The 27,480-nt window shown below is 47.4% G+C and overlaps 1 protein-coding gene across 5 annotated transcripts in view; it reads right to left on the reverse strand.

Annotated features, from left to right (window-relative positions):
- NOX4 (NADPH oxidase 4) overlaps positions 1-27,480 on the reverse strand; it is a 333,977-nt gene that overhangs the window by 265,537 nt on the left and 40,960 nt on the right. For all 5 annotated transcript variants that reach the window (XM_040340122.1, XM_040340120.1, XM_040340119.1 and 2 more), the window contains one exon: positions 7,653-7,737. In XM_040340122.1, coding sequence (XP_040196056.1) covers positions 7,653-7,737 — 85 coding nt within the window. The remainder of the gene's footprint in view (positions 1-7,652; positions 7,738-27,480) is intronic.

Here is a 27,480-nt window from a genome sequence, read left to right on the forward strand (position 1 = left end):
TACTTCCTTGCCTTCTAGCGGGTGGGGGGTCCGATCGGGACCCACCTCCGCTGCGGGCGGATTCCCTCGGGGAGCGATCCGGGACGACAGCGCGGCTATTTGTTTATAGCCGCTCCGTCGCGATCGCTCCCCGGAGCTGAAGAACGGGGAGAGCCGTATGTAAACACGGCTTCCCTGTGCTTCACTGTGGCGGCGTATCGATCGAGTGATCCCTTTTATAAGGGAGACTCGATCGATGACGTCATTCCTACAGCCACACCCCCCTACAGTTGTAAACACACACTAGGTGAACCCTAACTCCTACAGCGCCCCCTGTGGTTAACTCCCAAACTGCAACTGTCATTTTCACAATAAACAATGCAATTTAAATGCATTTTTTGCTGTGAAAATGACAATGGTCCCAAAAATGTGTCAAAATTGTCCGAAGTGTCCGCCATAATGTCGCAGTCACGAAAAAAAATCGCTGATCGCCGCCAATAGTAGTAAAAAAAAAATAATTAATAAAAATGCAATAAAACGATCCCCTATTTTGTAAAAGCTATAAATTTTGCGCAAACCAATCGATAAACGCTTATTGCGATTTTTTTTACCAAAAATAGGTAGAAGAATACGTATCGGCCTAAACTGAGGAAAAAAATAATTTATATATGTTTTTGGGGGATATTTATTATAGCAAAAAGTAAAAAATATTGCATTTTTTACAAAATTGTCGCTCTATTTTTGTTTATAGCGAAAAAAATAAAAACCGCAGAGGTGATCAAATACCACCAAAAGAAAGCTCTATTTGTGGGGAAAAAAGGACGCCAATTTTGTTTGGGAGCCACGTCGCACGACCGCGCAATTGTCTGTTAAAGCGACGCAGTGCCGAATCACAAAACCTGGCCTGGGCATTTAGCTGCAAAATGGTCCGGGGCTTAAGTGGTTAAAGGAACCTTTTTAGAAAATAAAAAACAAACCTTTACAACCCCTTTAAAGGTCTTTTGTATCCTTATTTTACCCTTATCTAAATCCATCACCCATCCTAAAACTGCACTGTACACTCCATCACCCCTCCTAATTCCACGGTCACTTGCTTACCTCAGTCCCAGATCAGCCAAAATGCATGTAATGGTTGCAGCATGCACCAAAATAGTGCCAATTATTGTGGCACATTGCAGGGAATTGAAGAGTATAATAGAGGTGCATACATTGCTTTGCAGTAAAATATGGGGCTAACAGGTAGAAATGCATCACTGTAAGGAAAAAAATGCCCCTGCAGTGGTTGTGTCACTGAAAAAAAATAAATCCATTGCATTGGTGTCAGTAGTACCGTGTTTCCTCGAAAGTAAGTCCTACCCCGAAAATAAGACCTAGCATTATTTTTCAGGAGGACTGCAATATAAGCCCTAGTTTAAAATGCTTGTAAAAAATGTTTGAAAAAAATGCTTTTGCATAGGTGGTGTTAGTCCAAGAAGGACTGCCTTGGTTTCCATGTCAGTAGGATGAAGACGAGGAGGTGAGCTAGGAGGCTCTGTGGGGTGCAAGGGTCCCTGTGTGGCTCTAGAGAAGGGAGCAAGACTGAAATGCTCGGATTAGAGGTAGGGTGGCTATAGGGGACTTTGGAACGTTAAAAGGGAGGCTTAACCTAATCTGGTCCGTATCTGCCTCCTGTGGCCACCTGTAGGCTATTCTGTGGATTAAAGGGGTTGTAAAGGTAAATGTTTTTTCACCTTAATGCATCATATGCATTAAGGTGAAAAAACATCCGACAATATCGCCCCCCCCACCACCGTTATACTTTCCTGACCCCTTGAAATTCCAGCAATCGCCCCCAATATCCTCTTCACTGCTCAGCCTGGCCGTTGATTGGCTACACTGGATGGATTGAAAGAAGTGCAGCCATAGGCTCGCGCTGCTGTCAATCACATTCAATGACGCGGCGCGACGCGGGCGGGGCCGAGTGATACAGTGAGCGGCAATAGCCGCCGGCTGTATCACGGGAGCCAGGCCCGTCGCAACAGGACAGGCAAGGCAAGCAATTGCTTGGGGCCCCGAGCTAGAGGGGGGCCCCCAAGCTGGCTCGCCTGTCTGCCTGCTGCTATGTTCACAGGCTCCCCGCGAGCCCCCCTTCTCCCGCACGGAGAGCCGCACAGCTGAATCCTGGAGTTCAGTGCCGAAGCGTGTAGTTGCACTGAACTCCAGGATTCAGCTGTGCGGCTCTCCGTGCGGGAGGAGGGGGGCTCGCGGGGGGGGGGGGCGTTTCTCCGCCCCCCGCAAAGTGGCGCGGTCACCGGGGACAGTGCAGCCGTCCCTCTCTCTCCACTGACTGCAATACATTACAGTCACACTTCGGCTCCTCCCCCCCTCATGGCTCAATGTGTACACAGCCAGGAGGAGGAGCCGAAGAGAGACACGAGTGCTGCACAGTAAGCAGGAGGTAAGGGGCCCCCCTTAAGCAGATTCGAGGTGAAGTGATGGGAGAGGAGAGGGTGGTATGGTGATATGTGCTGGGGACTGATTTGAGAGGGAAGATGATATGTGCTAGTGTGTGTGTGTGGGGGGGGGGGGTCCGATTCCCCCCCCCCCACTAGCACATATCATCTTCCCTCTCAAATCACTCCCCAGCACATATCACCATACCACCCTCTACCCCCCCCCCAAATTAAGATGCTCTGTTCCCCTGTGCCCATCCCACCCTGTCCCCATCCCACCCTGTCCCCATCCCACCCTGTGCTCATCCCACCCTGTCCCCATCCCACCCTGTCCCCATCCCACCCTGTGCTCATCCCACCCTGTCCCCATCCCACCCTGTCCCCATCCCACCCTGTGCTCATCCCACCCTGTCCCCATCCCACCCTGTCCCCATCCCACCCTGTCCTCATCCCACCCTGTCCCCATCCCACCCTGTCCCCATCCCATCCTGTCCTCATCCCACCCTGTCCCCATCCCACCCTGTCCCCATCCCACCCTGTGCTCATCCCACCCTGTCCCCATCCCACCCTGTGCTCACCCCACCCTGTCCCCCTGTGCTCATCACACCCTGTCCCCATCCCACCCTGTCCCCATCCCACCCTGTCCCCATCCCACCCTGTCCCCATCCCACCCTGTGCTCATCCCACCCTGTCCCCATCCCACCCTGTCCCCATCCCACCCTGTCCTCATCCCACCCTGTCCCCATCCCACCCTGTCCCCATCCCACCCTGTCCTCATCCCACCCTGTCCCCATCCCACCCTGTCCCCATCCCACCCTGTGCTCATCCCACCCTGTCCCCATCCCACCCTGTGCCCATCCCACCCTGTGCTCATCCCACCCTGTCCCCATCCCACCCTGTGCTCACCCCACCCTGTCCCCCTGTGCTCATCACACCCTGTCCCCATCCCACCCTGTCCCCATCCCACCCTGTCCCCATCCCACCCTGTGCTCATCCCACCCTGTGCTCATCCCACCCTGTCCCCATCCCACCCTGTGCTCATCCCACCCTGTGCTCATCCCACCCTGTCCCCATCCCACCCTGTGCTCATCCCACCCTGTCCCCATCCCACCCTGTGCTCACCCCACCCTGTCCCCCTATGCTCACCCCACCCTGTCCCCCTGTGCTCATCCCACCTTGTCCCTCTGTCCTCATCCCATGAAAATGACAGGACGAGTCTTAAAAAGGAAGGGGTGCGTGAGTTTCACCAGGCCTAGGGCAGCACAAAACCTAAATACACGAGTGTGTCCTGCCTGGCTCCCTCTCCCCTCCTCCTCCCCTCCTCCTCCCTCCCTCACAGTCCAGAGCCGCCAGTAGGAGGCCGCCCACCGGTTCCTGTAGGCTTTGTGTGCGTGCAGGGGGGGTTGGGGGGCCTCTATGTCCATTTTGCTTGGGGCCCCCAAATTCCTTCAAACGGCCCTGACGGGAGCGCTCCCGCAGGAACTCAACACCATACGAGCGAGCGAGCGAGCATTAAGTTGTTGAATCCTTGCAGGGGGGACCCGAGACACCTGCCGAGGGACCCCAGAAGACCAGGTTCCGGGACACTCTGTGCAAAACGAGCTGCACAGTGGAGGTAAGTATAACATGTTTGTTATTTAAAAAAAAAAAAAAACTTTACAACACCTTTAAGCACTTCATCAAGTTTTTTGAATAAATGTATGACTTCACTCTAATGCCTTGTACACATGATCGGCTTTCCTGGCGGTAAAACTGCCATGAGAGCTTTGGTCGGGAAACCCGGCAATGTGTGTGCTCCACCGCCGGTTTTCCCCATAGAGAAAACTGCCTAATTAAAAACCGCCGGGAAACACGGCAGGAAAAATGAGAACATGTTCACTTTTTTCCCACCAGCATAGCCGGCGGTTTTCCTGCAGTGGAGCATACACATTAGGCCAGGTACTAACGAGCAAACATGTACGATGAAACCGGTCCGTCGGACCGTTTTCACCGTACATGTCTGCCAGAGGGCTTCTGTACGATGGCTGTACTAACCATCGTACAGAAGTCCGCGCGTAAACAATACGCGGGGCGTGTCCGCGTCCTCGCCACGACGATGACGCGGCGATGACGCGGCAACGTGGGCGGGCCTGCCATTTAAAGGCTTCCACGCATGCGTCAAAGTCATTTGACGCATGCGAGGGACAGCGGGCGCTCGGACATGTACGGTAGGTCTGTGATGACGACCGTACATGTCCGAGCGGGCAGGATTCCAGCGGACGGTTTTAAAACACGTCCAGGAATATTTGTCTGCTGGGAAAAGGCCCGGCGGGCAAATGTTTGCTGGAATTCGGCCCGCTCGCGCCTACACACGACCGAACATGTATGCTGAAACTGGTCCGCGGACCAGTTTCAGCATACATGTTTGGTCGTGTGTACGGGGCCTAAGAGGTCGACCGATATATCGGCAGGCCGATATTTGGCCGTTGGAGAAATCGGCATCGGCCGATTTTTATCCAAAATTAGGCCGATATTTAACATGGCCGCTAGCGGTGCCACGGCTCCGGAGCTAGGCCGAAGCCGCGGCCTTTCCTGATGCTGTGACCACGGCGGCAATCCGCAGATTGCCGACATGGTCACAGCATCAGGAAAGGCCGCGGCTTCGGCCTAGCTCCGGAGCCGCGGCCATCTTGGGACACCCAGCGCGGCAGCCAACCAGTGGACCTGTCACAGCCAATCGGCGGCCGCCGCTGCCGACATCCTCCATTCTGAAAAAAAATGTCCCCTGACGTGCTGCGCGCCCTGCCTCTGCCTACAAACTCCAGAATGCATTCTGGGGTTTGTAGGCAGAGGCAGGGCGCGCAGCACATCAGGGGATGTTTTTTTCAGAGTGGAGGATGTCGGCAGCGGCCGCCGCCGATTGGCTGTTACAGGCCTGATCTGCATTCTGGGGATTGTAGGCAGAGGCGGGGCAGCACGTCAGGGCCAGGGAGGTTCTAAGATTTTTTTAGTGTCAAGGGCAAGAAATAATAGCCCAAAGGCTAATGCTGCACTGAAAATATAGAATACAGACTACAGCTGCTAGCACCTTCAAGTCAGATACAAACTAGATTAAAATAAAGTGCAGCGCTAATACAGTAAAAAAAATTATGTGAAAAAAGACTGAAAAAGGAAAACTGATGAGTCCCAAATGCACAGTCCATATGTATAAAGGAGAAACCATTTTGAGCCGAGTGAGAGCGGAAGACAGAGGTCCATCTGCAAAGCTGGGGATTGCAGACATTGCTAAAGGTTCCTGGGGAGACCCATTTCCCTATTTTTGGTGAAAACATTCATAATGGTCAGAAATGAGAGAGTGGGTAACCGCTCAAAGAGAACCAGGTAATCTGATTCCTGTGGTCCGAGCCAAGGGTGCAGGCAGTGCAATCAAAATGCAGGTTAGGATGAAGGAAAAAAGCTGGGACAGCCGCACTCCAAAAAAACTCCTCCTTTAATTAAAAATCACAAAATACATGCCACAGCAAAAAACAGCACAACAAAAGAAAAGCTGACGTTTCGCACTATGCCTTAGTGCTTCTTCATAGCTAGTGTGTAAACAGTAAAATGAGTGAATATATACCTTACAACCCAATGAGTGGGAGGGGGCTCTGGAAACAATTAAGTTAAACAGGGTCCCCTGTGAAGTTTGGGTGTGTCTCGACAGACAATCAGAGAGTGTCTCATGTGGACTATGTCTCATGCAAATTTATAGTGAATAGTGAACATTGGATAAAATGATGTGTTGACCCAAAAGAGAAGTGGGGTGCAGAAAAATGTGAAAGAGAGTGTAGGAGTATGTGTAAGTGTGAAGAAATATATTTGAGTGTAAGAGAAGTGAATTAAAGTGGACAGGAAATGGAATGATATGTGTAAAACATGTATAACTTGTATAGGTAACAAATAAAATGAAATTAAGAAAACAAAAAATATGATATGAATTGAAGTGCGATAAAGTAAAGTGAAATTAATTAAAAAAGAAGAAAGAAAAACAAATAAAAAGTGAAATGGGGAAAAAAGGGGAAAAAAAAAAAAAGGGGAAAAAAATAGGGGTGAATATGACGGTGAACCATATAAAGGACGATGCATAAACCATAAAATAATATGGTGTAATGTAGTGAACAAAATAATGGTCAGGTTGGCACTAATGTGATGCACTGGCGATATGCGCTGGTGAGATGCACTGGTGCATTGGTGGGCATTGATGATGTGGCACGGATGGGCTGCACTGGTGGGCACTGATGAGGTGGCACTGGTGGGCACTGATAGACACCAATGAGGTGGCACTGATAGACACTGATGGGCTGCACTGGTGGGCACTAATGAAGTGGCACTAATGGGCTGCACTGGTGGGCACTGACGGGCTGCACCCCACCTCTCCACCCTAAAAAATGATCTCCTCCCCACCTCTCCACCCTAGGTTTTTTGAGATGAGGGAAAAGAAAAAAAAAATTGGCCTAAAATATCGGCCGCAAAAATCGGCAACACATATCGGCCATCGGCCGACCCGATTTCCAAGTATCGGCATCGGCCATATCGGTCGACCTCTAATACACATAGGCTGGGATTCCCAGCCAAAAGCTCTTGTGGCAGTTTTCCTGCCAGGAAAACCGGTCGTGTGTACGAGGCATAAGTGCTATTTCAGAAATACAGGAAGGCTGATAACCCATGCGGATAGCATCCCCTGAAGAAGCCCAACTACCTGGGCGAATCATGTCGGATTCAACACTATGCCACATTAAACACATTTATCTTTTATCTTTTTTTTTTTCAATGGATAAAAAAAGGCTAAAAAAACGATGGCAAGCACATTTTTTTGCGTTTTTTAGCATTTATTAGAGTTTATTTGCGTTTATCTGAGTTTTTTACCGTTCTTACCCGCCGAGAAATGGCACTTTGAACACATATTTCTGGCGTTCAGAAAAAAGCCCATAAACTCCTCTGGCTCATTAACACTAAAAAACGTCCATGTGTGCATGGACACATAGGATAACATAGAGTGCAGAACTCGACGAGCAAAACGATGTGTTTTGCCAGTCGAGTTTCTCGGACGTGTGTACGGGGCCCGAGACAAATTATTTAACTTTTTGTTTCCACAGAAAGAACAGTAAAAGAAAAGGGAAAATAAAAAAATGTAAAGCCACAGTACACAAATAACAATGAAATACACACAAATAGTAATATTAAAAATCTTAAGTAATAGTAATATTAATAATGGAACTTTACCTGTAAAAACACAAATTGCAATGCCACAAGCAGCATGAAATGATTTGTATTTGTCCAGCAATCTTCTCGTTTTTCGACTTACAACCTTTAGAAAGACAAATTTAAACAAAGATTATGGCCGTAACTCAACTCCACACTACATTTAAAATTCCTTAAAGCAAATATACAAATTAAGTATGTACAGTATGAAGCTAATTTTTCAGCACAGAGGGAGCCTGGGTAAGTTCGACAGGTTATGGGGAGACTGGTTAGCCGTGCCCCCATGGAACTGGTTTTGGATGGGACCCTAGGCTAAAGATGAGAGAAAAGTCGTAGATATCACGCAGATGTGTCTATTGTAGTGCATGGTTTGGTTATATGCTGGGGGGAGCGGATTGCACTGTACCTTGTAATGTGCATGATTTACTTGGAATCTTATTACTGTTCTGAAGTATGGAAGTATGTGCTCAACCTGTGTAATCGTCGCCTGCCACCGTATTGCGTTCCACGCTGGAGCGCATACGGCGACCATGCAATGACGTCATCGCCCGGCGCGGCGTGCGTTCCAGCGTGGAACGTTAAAAAGTGCCAAGCGTATTCAACGCTCCATTCGGCGCACATGCCTCTATAAACAGAACAGCCTGTAATACACACGCTGTTCTATTATTGTCGGCCGTAGCCAACTTGGCTACAATTAAACTACAGCTACTTTTATTCTCTAAACTGGAAACCATGCCACGCTGGATCCCTACCTGAATCAAGCTAATGCAGATTGCCATTGCTGGGACACCCTAAGATCTTCCTTCAGGAGACCCTCCATAAAAGAATCCCATTGCTGCTGCAATACAATACTCTGTTTACTGGAGAGCACTCATCCTCTGCAAGTGGATAAGTACCATTACTACGTTACATTTACTGCTCTAGAATTGCTTGCTTCACATATAGCCTTTCCAAGTACTATATTTAAAATTGGCTTATTTAATGCTATGCTGCTTCTTGAGATTATTTAGTGTGTCTTCAGCTGACCACTGCAATATCTTAAAGGAACATACACTCTGAAATTTTCATATGATACGTGCTTGACATGTGTTGTTACTTGTATACGGGCTTCCGCCCTAAAATTCTGAACATGTTCGTTATACCTTTTTTTGGCTAAGGTTAGGAGGTATGTTGTAATACCTCCTCCCTTAGTAGCCCAATACATTTTCTTTATGCAAAGTGATATGATGTAGAGAACCCCCAAACTCCTGTTCTCTGATTGGAGTGACGCCTGGGGTCCGGTACTGATAATCACTTGCATAGTGACGTGCATTGGAATCTTTAAGGCAGTTGTGCTCATTCACGTTTACCGTAATCTTTCAACACTGCGGGTTGGAGGCATGTTGTAATACCACCACCCTTATTAGCTCAACGCATTCCTATATGTGAGAGAGATGATGTAGAGAACCCCCAAACTCCTTTTCTCTGATTGGAGTGACTCCTGGGGTCCAATACTGAAATCTCACATAACATAGAGACGTGCATTAAAATCTTTCGCTAACCGCAGTTGTGGTTCACTCCCGTTCACCGTAGTTTGTGACAACTTGTTTGTTATGACTTAAAGTGACGTTCCAGACCAGTTGATCCGGGAGTTTGGGGACTATTCCGGATTTCGAATCAATTGGACAAAATCGTCCCTCTTCCTTATTGACAAAGCGGTGGTAATTCCAGCAGATTGCCCCATTCCTTTGTCTACCTCTTTCAAATATTTAGGGATTGAGGTTCAGCTTCCAGTATCGAGGTTCCTGGAGACCAATTTGTCACCGATTATTGGGAATTTTAAGGAGAAGATGCAGAGATGGCAGAATTTGCCGATTACTTTGATGGGACGTATCAATCTGTTCAAGATGATTTTTCTTCCTAAGTTTCTTTATATCCTCTCGAATTCCCTGGTTTCTGTGACATTACTGATCTTCAGGCACATCGACTCCATTATTGTGGGTTTTTTGTGGGGTTCACGAGCCTCTAGGGTCTCTCTTGCAATATTGAAGTTGCCGGTTACCATGGGGGGGTTGACCCTCCCAGATTTGCGTTCATATTTTTTAGCCTCACAATTATCCTTTTTGCACTGGCGATTTTTTCTGCAGACGCCTAATGCCACTACTTTGTTGGAGGCTGCGGTTGCCACCTCACAAGAAACTTTTCTGAATATGGTGTACAGGAAGGGGATTCCGGGGAGAACAGTGGGATCAGTCATGGCACTTCCTGGGAAAGTATTTCATCTTAGCTCCCAACGGCAGAAAGATGACCCCTTGTGGCTATCCCCAAATAGCCCCTTATGGTGCAATGAATCTTTGGGGGAGTTTTTCAAACTGCCTGATGGACAGAATGGGCAAAGTATGGTGTAAAGTACCTACACCACATCTGTCAGGATGGTCGTCTCTGTACTTTTTCCCAATTAAGGGACAAATTTGGGATACCTAGGACCTGGCATTTTCGATATGCACAGCTGCGTCATGCAGCGATTGCACAGTTTGGGAGTGGGGAAATTCGGGTACAAAATACGGATCTGGAGAAGGTTCTGCTTTATCCGGATCCGTCTAAGCGAGTCTCTTGATACTAAAGTGCAGTTGGTCCGGGGGCGATGGGATTCGCTTCTAGGGCCAGGGCTCGGTGGAAGAGTCTTGTCCAGGAGTTGTCAGAAGAGTTGTGGCAGGAGGTGCTGGACACGTATCTGGTGTCCGTTATCTCTTCTACGGACAAAATGACCCAATTTCGCTATCTTAGGCCCCATACACACGAGAGGATTTATCCGCGAATACGGTCCAGCGGACCGTTTCCGCGGATAAATCCTCTCGAGGATTTCAGCGGATTTCTATGCGATGGAGTGTACTCACCATCGCATTGAAATCCGTGCCGAAATCCTCTGGCGATGACGTGTCGCGCCGTCGCCGCGATTATGACATGGCGACGTGCGCGACGCTGTCATATAAGGAATTCCACGCATGCGTCGAATCATTACGACGCATGCGGGGGATCCCTTCGGACGGATGGATCCGGTGAGTCTATACAGACCAGCGGATCCATCCGTTGGGATGGATTCCAGCGGATAGATTTGTTTAGCATGTCAGCAAATATTTGATCTGCTGGAATCCATCCCAGGGGATAAATATCCTCGGAAACAGATCCGCTGGAGTGTACACACCATAGGATCTATCCGCTGAAACCCATTCGCTGGGATTTTTCAGCGGATGGATTCTATCGTGTGTATGGGGCCTAAGGCTTTACTGAATGCGCAGGAGGGAATCTGCCCTCTGTCATAAATGTATGGGGGCGGAAGGCACTTTCCTACATATGGTGTGGGAATGCCAGAAGGTGAGACCATTATGGTCGCAGGTAACTGAATTTATATCGGATAAGTTTGGCCTGCCTATTATTTGCTCTGCCTGACGTTGCCTCCTGGGGGTTTTTGACCAGGAGGAGATGAATGTACACACTAAATTGTTTCTTAGGATCCTGTTTTTTGGAGTGAGGAAACTCATTGCTAGGCAATGGATTCATGACGCTGGAGATGTGGATAAAAATAATAAATGCGGATGTGATGCTGTATAGGATGACTTACGAAGCTAGGGGGGCCTCCAAAAAGTTTAGACAGGTATGGTTTAGGTGGGTGGACTCTGAAAGCACATTGGAGGAAGAGGAGACACAGACTAACGGTTGTGACTAACATAATTTTTTCACTTTCAAATGCATAGGTCCCAGTCAGGGTGGTGGGCACACTATGAACAATATGGAGGGGCTCGGTTTTCCTCGTTCTTTTAAGCACGCACTGAATGCTGACATCCCTGGGGGGGGGGGGGGGGGTAGTTCTCGTTTTTTTATATATATTTTTTTTTTCTGTTCCTTTAGAGGTGGGAGGTGCGGTTGTTTTCAAATGCGGCGGGTAGGGGGCGTGTATCATTTAAATCAAGCGCGTCCCCAAGCCGAACGAACTGCACATGCGCCGTCCGTAAAATATCCCAGTGTGCATTGCTCCAAATGACATCGCAAGGACGTCATTGGTTTCGACGTGAACGTAAATGACGTCCAGCCCCATTCACGGACGACTTACGCAAACGAGGTAACTTTTTAAAATTTTGACGCGGGAACGACGGCCATACTTAACATTGGCTGCGCCTCATATAGCAGGGGCAACTTTACGCCGGGAAAAGCCTAACGTAAACCTCGTAACTTTACTGCGTCGGCCGCGCGTACGTTCGGGAATTCGCGTATCTAGCTAATTTACATACTCGACGCGGAATTCGACGGAAGCGCCACCTAGCCGTCAAAAAAAATGCAGTTTAGATCCGACGGCGTAAGAGACTTACGCCTGTCGGATCTAATGGATATCTATGCGTAACTGATTCTAAGAATCAGACGCATAGATACGACGGGTCAGATTAGGACTTACGACGGCGTACATGGCGCTGCGCCGTCGTAAGTCCTTTGAGAATCTGGGCCTGTGAGTCTTAATTGGGTCATGGGTTTACTTTAGGTCAGGGCTGGATGACTCACACAGGCAAGTCTCTGGTACCTCCCCCTGGGTCTTGAATTTTGAGAAACTTCTAGAGGTTAATGGGCAGAGGCCAGATCTGCCTACTTAGGGGAGTTTGACCAATTCACAGGCGGTGGGCCTGGCAGGGTGATTGGGCCAGCCCATAAGTATGGATGAGTCATGCTGGCAAGGGAGTCAGTGGAAGATGGAGATGGAGTTCTGAGGGGACTGTCATGGCCCTTGAAGTGAACCCCCTGGTGTGGAGGGAGGGTGCTCTGCCTCGGGTTGGAGCTCAGACTGGCCTGGGAGGATCCCAACAACAGGAGCAGTTTGGAGGGAGCCTTTCATGAGAGGCAGCAGGAGCAAGGAGGACAGTGTGAGTACGACAGCACGGACGGGGACTTACACGGAAAGACTACCACAGATAGTGGGTCTCTCTGGAAGATAGAGGTCTGCTTAAATCTTCCCTAACCTTTCCCTGGGAGATCTCGGGAGCAGTCGAGTAGACTGGTAAAGAGTCACTCAGGTAGACTGGTGAAGAGTCAGTCAAGTTGGGCATCCCATAATTTCAATTCCCCATTCAAGTTATTACCCCTAATAAAACATAAAAAACAATCTGAAGGACTGTTCCGTGTCTCTGGATGAGAGCTGGGAAATGCTTTTTGCCTGGCTGTGTAGGAGTGGGGAACCCAGTTATCTGCTAGATTCATATAAAATTCTATTTTCATGAAGGCATGGTATGGTGATTCTTTGTTTTTTGTTTTTTTACAAACAACGTTTTATTGTACGAAAAGAAAATAAGGACATACAGTGTGCAATGATACAGTATGTGCAATTGCAACAAGTATAACACACGAGTATATACAGATATTTCACCTTAGCAGTACAGACCGAATGATTCCAAAATGACTGATCCAAACAAATATATAAAAACAAAATAAACAAGAATGAGCACATGGGAAGCGAGACAACCTAGTTCCTTTGGAGGGCACCCACAGGGCCCTCCAGCATATATACAGAGCGTACAGCCGAACATGAAGAGAGGGAGAGGATAAATAACATATAAACAGGCTCAGGGGGATAGGTCGGAGCATGTGGCAGCTGTACCCAGCCAGGCGTCCCAAATCTTACCATACTTGGCCGGGCAGCCTCTGTGGGCATAAATTTCCTTTTTGTATGGCAGCCTGCAGTTAACCGCCGAGATCCATTCCTGGAGGGAAGGCGGCGCAGCCTGAAGCCACTTTCGTGCTATAAGTAATCTGGCCGTAAAAAGCGATTCTTGAAGAAATATCTTGTGGTATTTATCCGAATCTGGGTCCGGAAACACCCCCAACAGGCACTGCTTGGGGCATAGTGTCAGGGGAGACCCCATTTCATCATGTGTGAATTGTACTATGTGCAGCCAATAATCTTGTATTGCCGGGCACGCCCATATAAAGTGAAAAAAGGTACTGGAAGGGCTACCACATCTGGGGCACAGTGGATTGTGGTCGGGTTTGTATTTGGCTATACGGACAGGAGTCAGGTAGGTTCTGTGTAAGATATAAAGGTGCGTAAGGCGGTCTGACAACTTGGTTGAAACTTTTTTGCTGGTTTCCAGAGCATCCTCCCACTCATCATCCTCCAGCTCCCCCACATCCCCAGACCAGCGATCCTTAAGTTTATAGGCCAAAATAGCAGCCGAGGGACGTAGAAGAGAAGAACAGAACACCGAAATAAGCTTTCGGGAGTCCTGTCCCACAATAGAGTAGAGAACATCAATTTGTTCAGTGTTAGGCGATACACCGCCAAAATGGGTTCGAAGACCATGGCGGAGCTGGAGGTAGCGGAAATGCATGGAATTGGGGAGGTCGAATCTGTCCTTGAGCTGTTGAAAAGACATCAAAACAGTGCCAGCATAGACATCAGACAAATATCTTACCCCCTGATTAAGCGATAGGACCTGGTCCGGGACAGTGAGCAACTCATCAAGGCCGAGGTTATCCCATAAGGGTGTGTGGGAGTGAGTGGGCGCGACTTTCAGCCTACGTCCCACCACCTCCCAAATTTTGCAGTGGGCATAGAGTAGGCCCCTGCGACTACCTAGTGCCCAGTTGCCTCCCATGTTCCTAAAAAGAACCTGAAAAGGGTGAGTAATCCTGGGAACACGGGGGGAGCAGACTAATGCAAGGTAACAGCCTTTGTTATGTTTGTCCAAATAGAAGAAGTGAGATAGTTGCGCTGCCAGGTAGTACAAGTTAAAGTCAGGTAATACTGCGCCCCCCAACTCAACTGGATTCTTCAGAGCCTGCCAGGACAATTTGTGCCGGGCCGTACCCCACACAAACGAATTAAGGATAGCCTTGATGAATTTAAAAAGTCTGAGGGGGAGATAACCAGGGGCATGCCAAAGCACATACAAGAACTTGGGAAGAAGAATCATTTTAATTAGATTCACTCGCCCCATTACCCCCAATGGTAACTTGGCCCAGGTCTGCGTTTTGGTTCAATATTAAGAATAACATAGTCCTCCGGGGATCTAGACACTTGGATCCCAAGAAATCTCAGGGAGCTAACCCTTAGGAGAGGAGAGGAAGCCTGAACTTCTGATGGTACACTCACGTCTATAGGGAGCATTTGGGACTTATGATTCTTTGTTTTTACAGCAGCATTAATATTCGCCTGTTTCGCCTGCAGGCCTTCTTCAGGGTAGGATAATTTTGGATACTTTAAAATTGTTTCAAAGAAAACTCAATATAAATAAACCATCTGACAAAATCACAAATATGAATGATTTAATGATTGAGTTATTTACCATTTTTGCTGGTTTATTGTCAGCTTATGCTATATGGACATCATTTGTGGCTGGTGAATGAATCATGTGCTAAAAGGATCCTAGTCTGAACCCATCTGAACGATCCCATAAGGGGAATGTATATGTGCAGCTTCAGCATGGGGAATGCATTATGATTGACTCAGTGACAGTTTCCTCGTGGGGTCAAATCAAGTGGGTTTAGACCAGGGGTCCTCAAACTACGGCCCGCGGGCCACATGCGGCCCGCGGAGGACTTTAAACTGGCCCACCCGACCCTGACAGGCAATGCCGGTTACACAGCGATCCTGCTGTGTCAGGAGATCACAGCGTTAACAGTTAGGGAGCACTGTGATAAATGCCCTGCCCTCCTCCTCCTAGAAGACTAGCTTGTGTGATAGAGCCAGTGTGCTGTCTGTCACACAAGCTGGTCTAGGAGGAGGAGGGCGGGACAGTTATCATAGCGCGCCAGAACTGTAACAGTGTGTGAGCATCGTGACAGAGCCGGACCGTTACACAGCACAGCACAGTAAGAAGAAAGGCTGTGAGGGAGGGAGGGAGAGAGGGGGGGGCTGGCTTGCGATGGTGAGGGGGGCTGATGGTTTTGTAATGATGATGTGGGGGGGGGGGGGCTGGCTTGCGATGGTGAGGGGAGCTGATGGTTTTGTAATGATGATGATGATGGTGGGGGCTGGCTTGCGATGGTGAGGGGAGCTGATCATTTTATAATGATGATAATGATGGTGGGGGGGCTGATGATGATGATGATGGTGAGGGGGCTGATGGTGATGTAATTAATGATGGTGATGGTGGGGCTGATGATTTTGTAATGATGATGGTGGGGGGGGCTGATAATGATGATGGTGAGGGGGGCTGATGATTTTGTAATGATGATGGTGGGGGGGGGGGGGGCTGATGACGATGGTGAGGGGGGCTGATGGTGATGTAATTAATGATGGTGATGGTGGGGCTGATGATGTAATGATGATGATGGTGGGGGGGGGGGGGCTGATGATGATGTAATGATGATGGTATGGGGGGCTTATGATGATGTAATGATGATGGTGGGGGGGGCTGATGATGATGGTGATGATGTAACGATGATTGGGGGGCTTGCAATGATCTTAATCGGCTTGCAATTAATGATTGTGAGGGGGGGGGGGTTGCAATGAGGGGCTTACAATGATGATGGCGAGGAAGGGCTTGCAATGAGGGGATGTTTTTTTTATAGTCCGGCCCTCTAACGGTCTGAGGGACAGTGAACCGGCCCCCTGTTTAAAAAGTTTGAGGACCCCTGGTTTAGACTAATAGCCAGATTCAGAGAGAGTTAGGCCGGCGTATCAGTAGATACGCCGACCTAACTCGGAATCTGCGCCGTCCTAAGTTTAAGTGTATGCTCAAACTGAGATACACTTAAACCTAGCTAAGATACGACGGCCTGCGCCGTCGTATTTTAGGGTGCAATTTTTCCTTTGGCCGCTAGGTGGCGCTTCCGTTCGGCGTAGAATATGTAAATGCCTAGATACGCTGATTCACGAACGTACGTGCGCCCGTCGCAGTAAAGATACGCAGTTTACGTAAGGCATTTTCCGGCGTAAAGTTATTCCAAGTTATTCCATCAAATAGCTGGCCTAGTCGATGTTAAGTATGGCTGTCGTCGAAATTTGAAAATGTTACGTTGTTTGCGTAAGTCGTCCGTGAATAGGGCTGGACGTAATTTACGTTCACGTCGAAACCAATACGTCCTTGTGGCGTACTTTGGAGCAATGCACACTGGGATATGTACACGGACGGCGCATGCGCCGTTCGTAAAAAATGTCAATCACGTCGGGTCACAGTTAATATACATAAAACACGCCCCCCACATCCTCATTTGAATTAGGCGCGCTTACGCCGGCCAATTTACGCTACGCCGCCGTAACTTAGGAGGCAAGTGCTTTGTGAATACAGCACTTGTCTATCTAACTCACGGTGGCGTAGTGTAAATGCCCCTACCTGAATCTAGCTATAAGATTTAAACATGCCCTAGCCTAGCCCATCCCTACTTAGGAATGTCTCTTTTGGCTAAGAAGACTTGCATTGAGTGATGTGTGGTGGTGCAGGACTCCTACTTCAGTGCTGAAAGATTGTTTGTTTCTGGCACAGGTCTACTTAAAAGCAGAGGTTCCGCGGCAAACTAGAAAGTAGTACTCACCTGTTTGGTGATTTCAAATGTCCCCTGTCCGTTTTCTTGTAAAACATGACCTTTTAAAATCCTAGTTTTGGCAGTTTCCATTTTGTGGGCATTGTGAAGCCCACAAGCAATGACTTCCTGGAAGCATTCACCCCAGCATACACCGCTGTTACTCGCTTATGCGCGGTGTTACGAGTAGCGCCGTCAACTTCCTTGTTGCCATCACAACGGGCGGCGTCATTGATAGTTCACGCCCCGTTGTGATGGTATTTCGCTGGACGGCGTAGAGCGATGTGGGAATGACGCTGTGCTCCCAGAACTCCCAGATCACATTGCGGCGCCGGGGGAAGGAGTAGCAACGCCTACTCCCGTGGGAGTGAAAACCCGGAAGTCGCAATTCAACACGCCTTTACTACGGTAATTACAACATATATATGTGGCTATTGAACATGTCCATACAGCAAGGAATGTGACCCGATAGAGTTGTTATTTTGGGTGAACCTCCGCTTTAAATACTCACGCACTTCCTCAAAGTACAATCTTCCTATTAAAGCAAAATTAATGGCCAGCATTTGAATGGCATTAGACTATACTCATGTAATATGCACAACTGTGGTCTGGGAAAACCTAATGCAAGACATTGCAGTATCATCAGGAGGAGGCCCACAAGATGACATTTATACAGCTGGCTGGTGTAGGAGAGGCAGGTTTCGAGAGGATATGTTTAATTATGCACATTGTCATGCAAATCCTTCCTGATGTTATCCTTGTTTGCCAGATCACACAGACCTGTGACCTTCATATTTAATTAAAACACATGTACAGTGTATGAGGTCAAGCTGGCAAGACATGAATGAGTATTAAACAAATGCAAATGTACAGTACCTGTATTTAACCATACAGTCATTAATACTTGTCTGAGCTGATATCCATTGTAGGGGTCGTAAAGATTTGTTTTTTATTTTCTAAATAGGTTCCTTTAAGCCAGTGCATTGTTGGTTCACTTACCTTTTCCTTCCATTTCCCTTCTAAATGTTTTTTTTTCTTTGTCTGAATTTCTCACTTCCTGTTTCTCCTCAGTAAGCTTTCCACAATCATCTGGCTGGGGGTTAGTCAGCCAGAACAGCTTACTGAGGAGGAACAGGAAGTGAGAAATTCAGACAAAGAAAAAAAAAAATTTTGAAGGGAAATTGGAGGAAAAGGTAAGTGAACCAACAATGCACTGGCTTAAAGGAACCAATTTAGAAAATAAAAAGCAAACCTTTACAACCCCTTTAAGTTTGAAAAAAAAAAGCTTAAGCCTCATACACACAATCAGTCCATCCGATGAGAACGGTCTGAAGGACCGTGGTCATCAGTTAACCGATGAAGCTGACTGATGGTCCGTCGCGCCCACACACCATCGGTTAAATAACCGATCGTGTCAGAACACGGTGACGTAAAACACAACGACGTGCTGAAAAAAAAGTTCAATGCTTCCAAGTATGCGTCGACTTGATTCTGAGCATGCGTGGATTTTTAACCGATGGTTGTGCCTACTAACGATCGGTTTTGACCTATCAGTTAGGAATCCATCGGTTAAATTTAAAGCAAGTTGGCTTTTTTTTTTAACCGATGGTTAAATAACCTATGGGGCCCACACACGATCGGTTTTGACCGATGAAAACAGTCCATTAGACCGTTGTCCTCTGGTTAACCTATCGTGTGTACGAGGCCTTAGAGGTCTAGCCTCGGAGGACAACCTGGCTGTGATCCTGAAGTTGCTGTGTTTGTCCATCTTTTGTATTGAAGATAGTGCTTGCATTTATGGTATGCCTGTTTTGTATGGGAAGAATCTTCAATAAAACCTTATTATGGAAAAAAAAACAAGTTTAGGATAAAGTAGGAAATGGGTAAAACCCCATCTCCATTTTTTGCCATCAGAGGGTGCGTCAGAGGGCGACGGGGTCACGTGACGGGTTGCCCCGCCTCACCTATATAAGAGCTGTCACTGGCTCGAGCCGCGTCATTCACCGGGCTGTCTCCGGTGGAGATGTGCGCTCTGGATCTCGGACCTGGACGAAGAGATCTTCTCCCAATGTTGAAGGCATGTGGCCTGGTACGGTTCAGGAAGGGGGCGCTCTCTCGTCCTCCCCTCTATTTCTGCGGCCGGCCAGGTTGCATGCTCGGATAAGGGTCTGGTGTGGATTTTTGGGGGAACTCCACATCATTTTGTTTTTTAAATTTGGGGTGGAGTTCCCCTTAAAATCCACACCAGACCTGAAGGGTCTGGAATGGATATTTGGTTGGAACCCAATCATTTTTTTTTTAATTGACGGCGGGGTTCCCCTTAATGTCCATACCAGACCTGAAGGGCCTGGTAATTGAATTTGGGGGGACCCCCACGCTTTTTTTTTTATGAATGACTTTTCTCTGAATTGCCAGGAGCTGACAATTCATTATAGCCGCGAGTGATTTTAAATGATTTTTTTCCTTCAGAAATGACACTTTGTGCAGAGACAGTTCTAAGCACAGGAAACATGCGCTGCTTCACAGGCATACTAAACACCCCCCCCCCCCCCCAGGTACGAAATTTAAAAGAATATTTCACTTTTATTGTTTCATTTTAAGCATTATTAAATTCACTGCTCCCGAAAAAAACTTCAGTTTTTAAAACTTTTTTTTGCATTGATACATGTCCCCTGGGACAGGACCCAGGTCTCCAAACACTTTTTAGGACAATAACTTGCATATTAGCCTTTAAAATTAGCACTTTAGATTTCAAACGTTCGAGTCCCATAGACTTTAATGGGGTTCTAAAGTTCACACAAACTTTTGGTCTGTTTGCAGGTTCTGGTGCAAACCGAACGGGGTGGTGTTCGGCTCATCCCTAATCACCAATCAGTGGGTGAGTTAGTAAAATTAAAGCGGAGGTTCATACAAAAATGGAACCACCACTTTTCCGAACGCCCCCTCCGGTGTCACATGTATTTCCACCCACTTCCGGGGCATAGACCCTGTGGGGGTTAGACCACCCCCCCCCACTGTCTTCTGGGAGACACACGGGCGTGACTCGCACATGTGCAGTAGGGAACCAGGAAGTGAAGCCGCAAGGCTTCATTTCCTGATTCCCTTACCGAAGACAGCGGCGACAGCATCCGGGGACCGAGGGATAGGTCGGCCTCGGGTGCCGACATCACAGGCACCCTGGACAGTTAACTGTCCTTATTTTAAAAGTCAGCAGCTGCCGTATTTGTAGCTGCTGACTTTAAAAAAAAAATAATAAAAAATTTGGCGGACCTCCGCTTTAAGCATCTAAGAACCCCAAATGCAACACAAAAGGGATGAAATGGAATGCCATCAGGATGATGGGTTTAAACTTTGAATTTGTATTCCCAGAGCTCCTGGTTAGTACCCTGTTTTCCTAAGTTACTTATGATCTTTATGAGCACTGATAGTAGCAATAAAAGTTTAAAAAATAGCAGTTTGGAATACGGTATTTCAACTTCTATTGGATTATTCTGAGCTGGAACTGGTTTATGGCTATGTGACAATGAAGTCAATGAGTCTCTAAACCTGCAGCAGTAAATCTCTTTGATACATAGAGCATTATAGTTTCATTAAAGGTCCAATAAACTCAAAAGTCATATTTTAGAAACAAGCAAAGCCTGGTGTGCTGAGTCAGACTGGGTTCACACTACGGTTTTCCCGTCCGTCAGCCGCATACGATTTCAGTATTGAAAACGTACGGGCCCGGACGGGAAAACGTATAGATAGACAATGCATTGCAAATCGTATGCACTCAGATGCATCCGGGTGCGTACGATTTGCTGGCAAAACGTTTTTTAAACGTACGCAAAACCGTGTTCAACCACGGTTTTGCGGTCGTTTTTAAAACAGTATGGCAAACGCATACGTTTTCCTTTAACATTAATGTCAATGGAAAACGCACATATGTGCGGTTCCATACGTTCCCGTCCGTTTCAGCCGCATACGGTTTTTCATATAAATCGTATGCGGCTGACGGACGGGAAAACCGTAGTGTGAACCCAGCCTTAGCCCCAGACTTGCTATGTGATATTCCATCAGTGAAAAACAAATATTGTTTTGGTTGATGACCCCATGTAATCGTCCTTATAAGTCTCCATGAGCAACAAAAATAATATTTTTTTTATCTAATCTTAATTGCATGGGGTTTGTTTAACCACATACCGACCACCGCACGCAGATATATGTCGGCAGAATGGCACGGGCAAGCAAAAGGACGTATATATAAGTCCCCTCTAAGAAGCGCCATTGTGGACGCGCGCCCGCCGCGAGCTCCATAACTCCATCCGCGGGTCCTGTGAACTCGATGTCAGTGGGTGTACCCGCGATCGTGTCACGGTGAGGAAGAAGAGGGAAATGCTTATGTAAACAAGCATTTCCCCCAGTGTTCCTAGTGACAGGACAGTGTACACAGCTTCCTGTAATCAGAAGCGGTGATCACTGTCCTGTCACACACAGCCCATCCTCCCTACAGTAAGAATCACTCCCTAGGGCACACTTAACCCCTACAGCGCCATCTAGTGGTTAACCACTTCACTGCCAGGGTAATTTTCACAGTAATCCGTACATTTTTATAGCACTGTTCGCTGTAAAAATGACAATGGTCCCAAAAATGTGTCAAAAGTGTCTGATGTGTCCGCCATAATGTCGCAGTCACGATAAAAATCGCAGATCGCCGCCATTACTAGTAAAAAAAAATATTAATAAAAATGCCATAAACCTATCCCCTATTTTGTAGACGCTATGGGCCAGATTCACAAAGGAGATACGATGGAGTATCTCAGATACTCCGTCGTATCTCTCAGAGTATCTATGCGACTGATTCATAGAATCAGTTACGCATAGTTAGCCCTAAGATCCGACAGGTGTAATTGTTTTACACTGTCGGATCTTAGGATGCAGTACCGCGGCCGCCGCTGGGGGGAGTTTGCGTCGTAAACCAGCGTCGGGTATGCAAATTAGGAGTTACGGCGATCCACGGCGGTTTTTCGCGTTCGCTACGCCGCTGCTAGTCTAGTTTCCCGTCGCAAATTTAGTCATCGTTTTGGGTGCCCTAACTTTACACAGCACACGTATGTGCTGTATAAAGTATGGCCGTCGTTCCCGCGTCGAAATTTAAAAATTCACGTCGTTTGCGTAAGACGTCCGGGAATACGGAAGTACGCTACGCACGTCGCAGTTCGAAAAAATGATGTCAGTTCGCGCAAAGCATGGTGGGAATTTCAGAACGGAGCATGCGCAGTAGGTCCGGCGCGGGGGCGCGCCTAATTTAAATGGCACACGCCCCTTTAAATTACGCGGGCTTACGCCGGAGGCCGCCAGCGTAGGTTTTCATTACGTTACGCCGCCGCACTTCTACGTGAATCTGGCCCTATAACTTTTGTGCAAACCAATCAATAAACGCTTATTGCGATTTTTTTTACCAAAAATATGTAGAAGAATATGTATCGGCCTAAACTGAGGAAACAAATTTTTAAAATATATTTTTTGGGGATATTTTGTATAGCAAAAAGTAAAAAATATTGCATTTTTTTAAAAAATTACACTTTATTTTTGTTTGTAGCGCAAAAAAAAACACAGAGGTGATCAAATACCACCAAAAGAAATCTCTATTTGTGGGGAAAAAAAGGACGTCAATTGTGTTTAGGAGCCACGTCGCATGAGTGCGCAATTGTCAGTTAAAGCAACGCAGTGCCGAATCGCAAAAAGTGGCCTGGTCTTTGACCAAAACTTAAGTAGTTAAAGTGGATGTAAACCCCCCCAAAAAAATCATGTTGATGTCACAATGTAGAGAATAAAATCTCCTATCATCTGTGCCCAGTCTTGCCACACAGAGTTAATTCAGCACTGAGCAATCCTCTTTTTATTGTTCAGTGAAATAAAACAGGCTTCCAGATAAAGACCAAAAGTCCTTGCTTGAGTGACAGGTTATTTACATATCTTGTGCACTAGCTTGCAGACATGCACAGCTTCTTGTCTATGTATATTCTGATGGCTGTTTACACTGAACTGTGGATCACCCCATATTTTGAAAACATTTAATCAAAACACAGGAAAGACAGCCAATCCTGGGAGAGCTGGACAGAAGAGGAGAGGAGGAGAGGGGAGAGGGATGTGAATTGTGCACTTTACAGAAGCTGTGCATGTCTGCAAGCTAGTGCACGAGATATGTAAATAACTGGCAAGACTGGGCACAGATGATAGGAAATCTACATTGTGACATCAAAACATTTTTTTATTGAAATCTAAATACCCAGATCTATTTTAGCAGAATCACTGTGTATTGTTTAACTTAACTAATCCAACTAGCTAAAAAAAAAAAATGATATTGCTTTTAGGAACATATATGTTTTTCATACACTGTTATGAAATGTGATGCTGAGGTCTTCATTATATATATTATTTATTATAGGCAGACTGTAACGGCTACCCACTGGTAGTGAGGGTCTCAGCCGTTTGAGACGTCCTTTTCCCTGGCAAGCTGCGATATGCAGGTACCGCCGGTATATCCCATCGAACGCCCTTCCAAGAAACGAGACGTGCTACGTTTGAAGGGTCAAGTAGACTCACTTTATTTGGCATATTTCACCTGCTTATATCTGGTTACAACTGTTACAAGAACAATGACAGTTTCCGCCCTCCCCTTTTCCCAGTAGGGGGCTTCAACACAGACCCCCTGAAACAATGACATCTCCTTGAATTAATCACTTGGCCAGTTTCTAGACGCTTCGGCACCTCACCCCACTTAACATTTCCTGGCCAGGCACATAGAATTCAATTAACCTTTAAAACAATTATCACTCACACATAATCCCCATCAGCATACACCTCACAGGGGGGCTGTTTACCTGCACACAAAGAGGGTTCATTAGGTATGCGAAGGGAACATTAGCATTCCAGCAATGAAAGAGACTTGTCCAATTAACCCTTTGAGCTCAGAATACAATGTGGTACATCCATTTGTGACAAGCCATGCAGTTCCTTGTAGTCCCCCTGCACGAAGATTTTAACTGTCTCGGCAGCATGCATGTGTCCGTTACACTACTCCCCCTTTGTGGAACACTCCGGCAGACCCGGATTGATCCTTTTCGGATCAACTTGGGGATGTCCGGTCTGCTGTTAGGGTAAAAGTTCCGTTTGCCTGGACAGTCCGTCGGCCTTCCCATTGGCTTACCAGGTCGGTAGCTGATGGTGACGGTGAAGAATAGAATTCAATTCTGGAACAGTCACTTGTTTTGCTCTCTCAATGGCTCCCAAAACCTGTTGCTGATGCTCTTGGGACAGATACGGCACCACCTGGATGCAAATCCCATTTAATCTTTTGACAATTTCCGCCTGTTTGTGCATTTCAATGTTCAAGCCACGGGACATCTCATAATACGTGACATAGTGTCGTTGCATCTCTGATTTCTCACTGGCCAACTTGTCACATTCCCATTTTAGACTGTGATATTGTGCCGGATCTACAGTACATGTCGGGGAAGGTAGTCTTACCCGGTTCTCAGCAGCAAGCGGGTTGATTCCAGCAATGCGGGTGGTCCCGGGACAAGCAGCAGCAGGTGTAGGTAAATAAGCCGAAGTCAGAGGGCCAATGTCGTTGCCCAGCACCACCTCGACAGGTAGGTTGTCCATGATACCAACTGTGGTCTTTCCTGACCCGGCTCCCCAGTCTAAGTGCACACGGGTGGTGGGTACGCGAAATACAGCACCCCCTGCGACCCGGACGGCAACTGTGCGAGTGGACACGTTCTCTGGCTTTACCAGATGTTTTTGAATCAGAGTGATAGTAGTCCCGGAATCTCTTAAGCCTTGTGCTACTTGTCCATTCACTCGTACCTCCTGACGGTGATGCTGACGGTTATCCGGAGAGGCCGCTTGTATTGGGTCTGCCTCATACCAAATTCCCAGACATTACTCAGGGCCCCCCTCGGTCTCCAGGCAGTGGGCCGCAGAGGGACGTGATGGAGTGACCTCTGTGTTGGGTGTTGTGCGTCTCCAGTTGTTATTTGTAGCTCTCAAAGGGCAATAACGAGCAATATGTCCCGTGTCGCTGCAGTGATGGCACGTCACCCTAGGCGAATCCCGGGGGTAGTTGCTAGGCCCCTGAGGACGTGGTGGGACTGGAGCCCGAAACTCTGGGCGTGGGGTGACAGTTGGAGTATGCGGTTCTACCTTCTGAGCCAGCCGCGTCGTACCCTGGCTTACTTTCCTTGTCTCCGCGTACTCATCTGCTAGCCGAGCCGCCTCGTTTAAGTTAGCGGGACGGCGATCTCGTACCCAGTCTTGTATGTCTGCGGCCAGGTCTTGGAAGAAATGTTCCATTAGGAACAGCTGCAATACTTCCTCCCCGGTGTTGGCCTTGCACCCTTGGACCCAAAGGGATGCCACCCTTTGTAACTGGTTGGCCCATTCCATGTGGGAGTCCACAGCCATCTTCTTGGACTCCCGGAAGCGCCGGCGGTAGGCTTCTGGCGTTACGGCATATCGGGTTAGCAGCGCCTTTTTAACTTGCTGATATTGTAAAATATCCTCTGGAGCGAGAGCCCGAAAGGCTTCGTTGGCTTTGCCCGACAGTTTCCCCGACAAAATAGTGACCCATTGGTCTGGTGGTACCTGGTGTAGTGAGCACTGTCTCTCAAAGTCCGCCAAATATCCATCGATTTCCTCCTCACTTTCTACAAAAGCTTTAAATGCAGTGAACGGTATTTTCTTTCCTGTAGCAGCGGGTGGGGGGGTAGGAACTGCAGGTGTAATGGGCTGTCTCGCTCTTACCAGTTCCAGTTCTTGTCCCCTCTTCGTTTGTATTTCTTCCCTTGCTTCCCGGAACAGCTGGTTGATTAGTTCCACGGACGTTTCTGGATACAAGGATAATCTCCGCTGTACAATCCCAGTAATTACATCTTCTTCGCTGACCGGTGCAAGGGGCTCCGTTCCTTCCATGGATCCATCCATTTCGTCCAGCTCCAGCAGGTCAGCTATCAGCTCCCTCCGTGGTCTGTTGCTGGCGCTCCTACCACGAATCTCCAGTAGATCTTTCACTGTGGATCTTTTCAGCCTGGCGTACTGCGACTCCATTCAGAACTTGCTCTTTGGATAAAAGGACCATCCCACTACTGCCAACCAATGTAACGGCTACCCACTGGTAGTGAGGGTCTCAGCCGTTTGAGACGTCCTTTTCCCTGGCAAGCTGCGATATGCAGGTACCGCCGGTATATCCCATCGAACGCCCTTCCAAGAAACGAGACGTGCTAGGTTTGAAGGGTCAAGTAGACTCACTTTATTTGGCATATTTCACCTGCTTATATCTGGTTACAACTGTTACAAGAACAATGACAGTTTCCGCCCTCCCCTTTTCCCAGTAGGGGGCTTCAACACAGACCCCCTGAAACAATGACATCTCCTTGAATTAATCACTTGGCCAGTTTCTAGACGCTTCGGCACCTCACCCCACTTAACATTTCCTGGCCAGGCACATAGAATTCAATTAACCTTTAAAACAATTATCACTCACACATAATCCCCATCAGCATACACCTCACAGGGGGGCTGTTTACCTGCACACAAAGAGGGTTCATTAGGTATGCGAAGGGAACATTAGCATTCCAGCAATGAAAGAGACTTGTCCAATTAACCCTTTGAGCTCAGAATACAATGTGGTACATCCATTTGTGACAAGCCATGCAGTTCCTTGTAGTCCCCCTGCACGAAGATTTTAACTGTCTCGGCAGCATGCATGTGTCCGTTACACAGACAAATAGACAAAATGTTTAAAAATAAATGTTTGCATTATTTTACACCTACCAGGCTTAATCTATTTTTTATCAACAATATATTGCTAGATTGAATCATTTTTATTTCATAGTGAAAGCCAAAGTCTGTCAGGTGCAATTGTCAATGTGCCTCTCTCTGTGCTAATCTGTTAATCTGTTAATTTGTTAATCTACAAACTGGGGTGAACCAGTTAAAATGAACCAATGGGGAATCAATAGGAAGATATTCTATATTGTCAGAAGTATTGGGAGGTCTGGCTTTACACGCACATGAACTTTAATGGCATCCCAGTCTTAATCCGTAGGGTTCAATATTGAATTGCCCACCCTTTGCAGCTATAACAGCTTTAACTCTTCTGGGAAGGCTGTCCACAAGGTTTAGGAGTGTGTCTATGGGAATGTTTGATCATTCTTCCAGAAGCGCATTTGTGAGGTCAGGCACTGATGTTGGACAAGAAGGCCTGGCTTGCAGTCTCCACTCTAGTCCATCCTAAAGGTGTTCTATTAGGTTGAGGTCAGAACTCTGTGCAGGCCAGTCAAGTTCCTCCACCCCAAACTCGCTTATCCGTGTCTTT

The sequence above is a fragment of the Rana temporaria genome, chromosome 2 (genome assembly GCF_905171775.1).
Source record: "Rana temporaria chromosome 2, aRanTem1.1, whole genome shotgun sequence".
Taxonomy (NCBI): domain Eukaryota; kingdom Metazoa; phylum Chordata; class Amphibia; order Anura; family Ranidae; genus Rana; species Rana temporaria.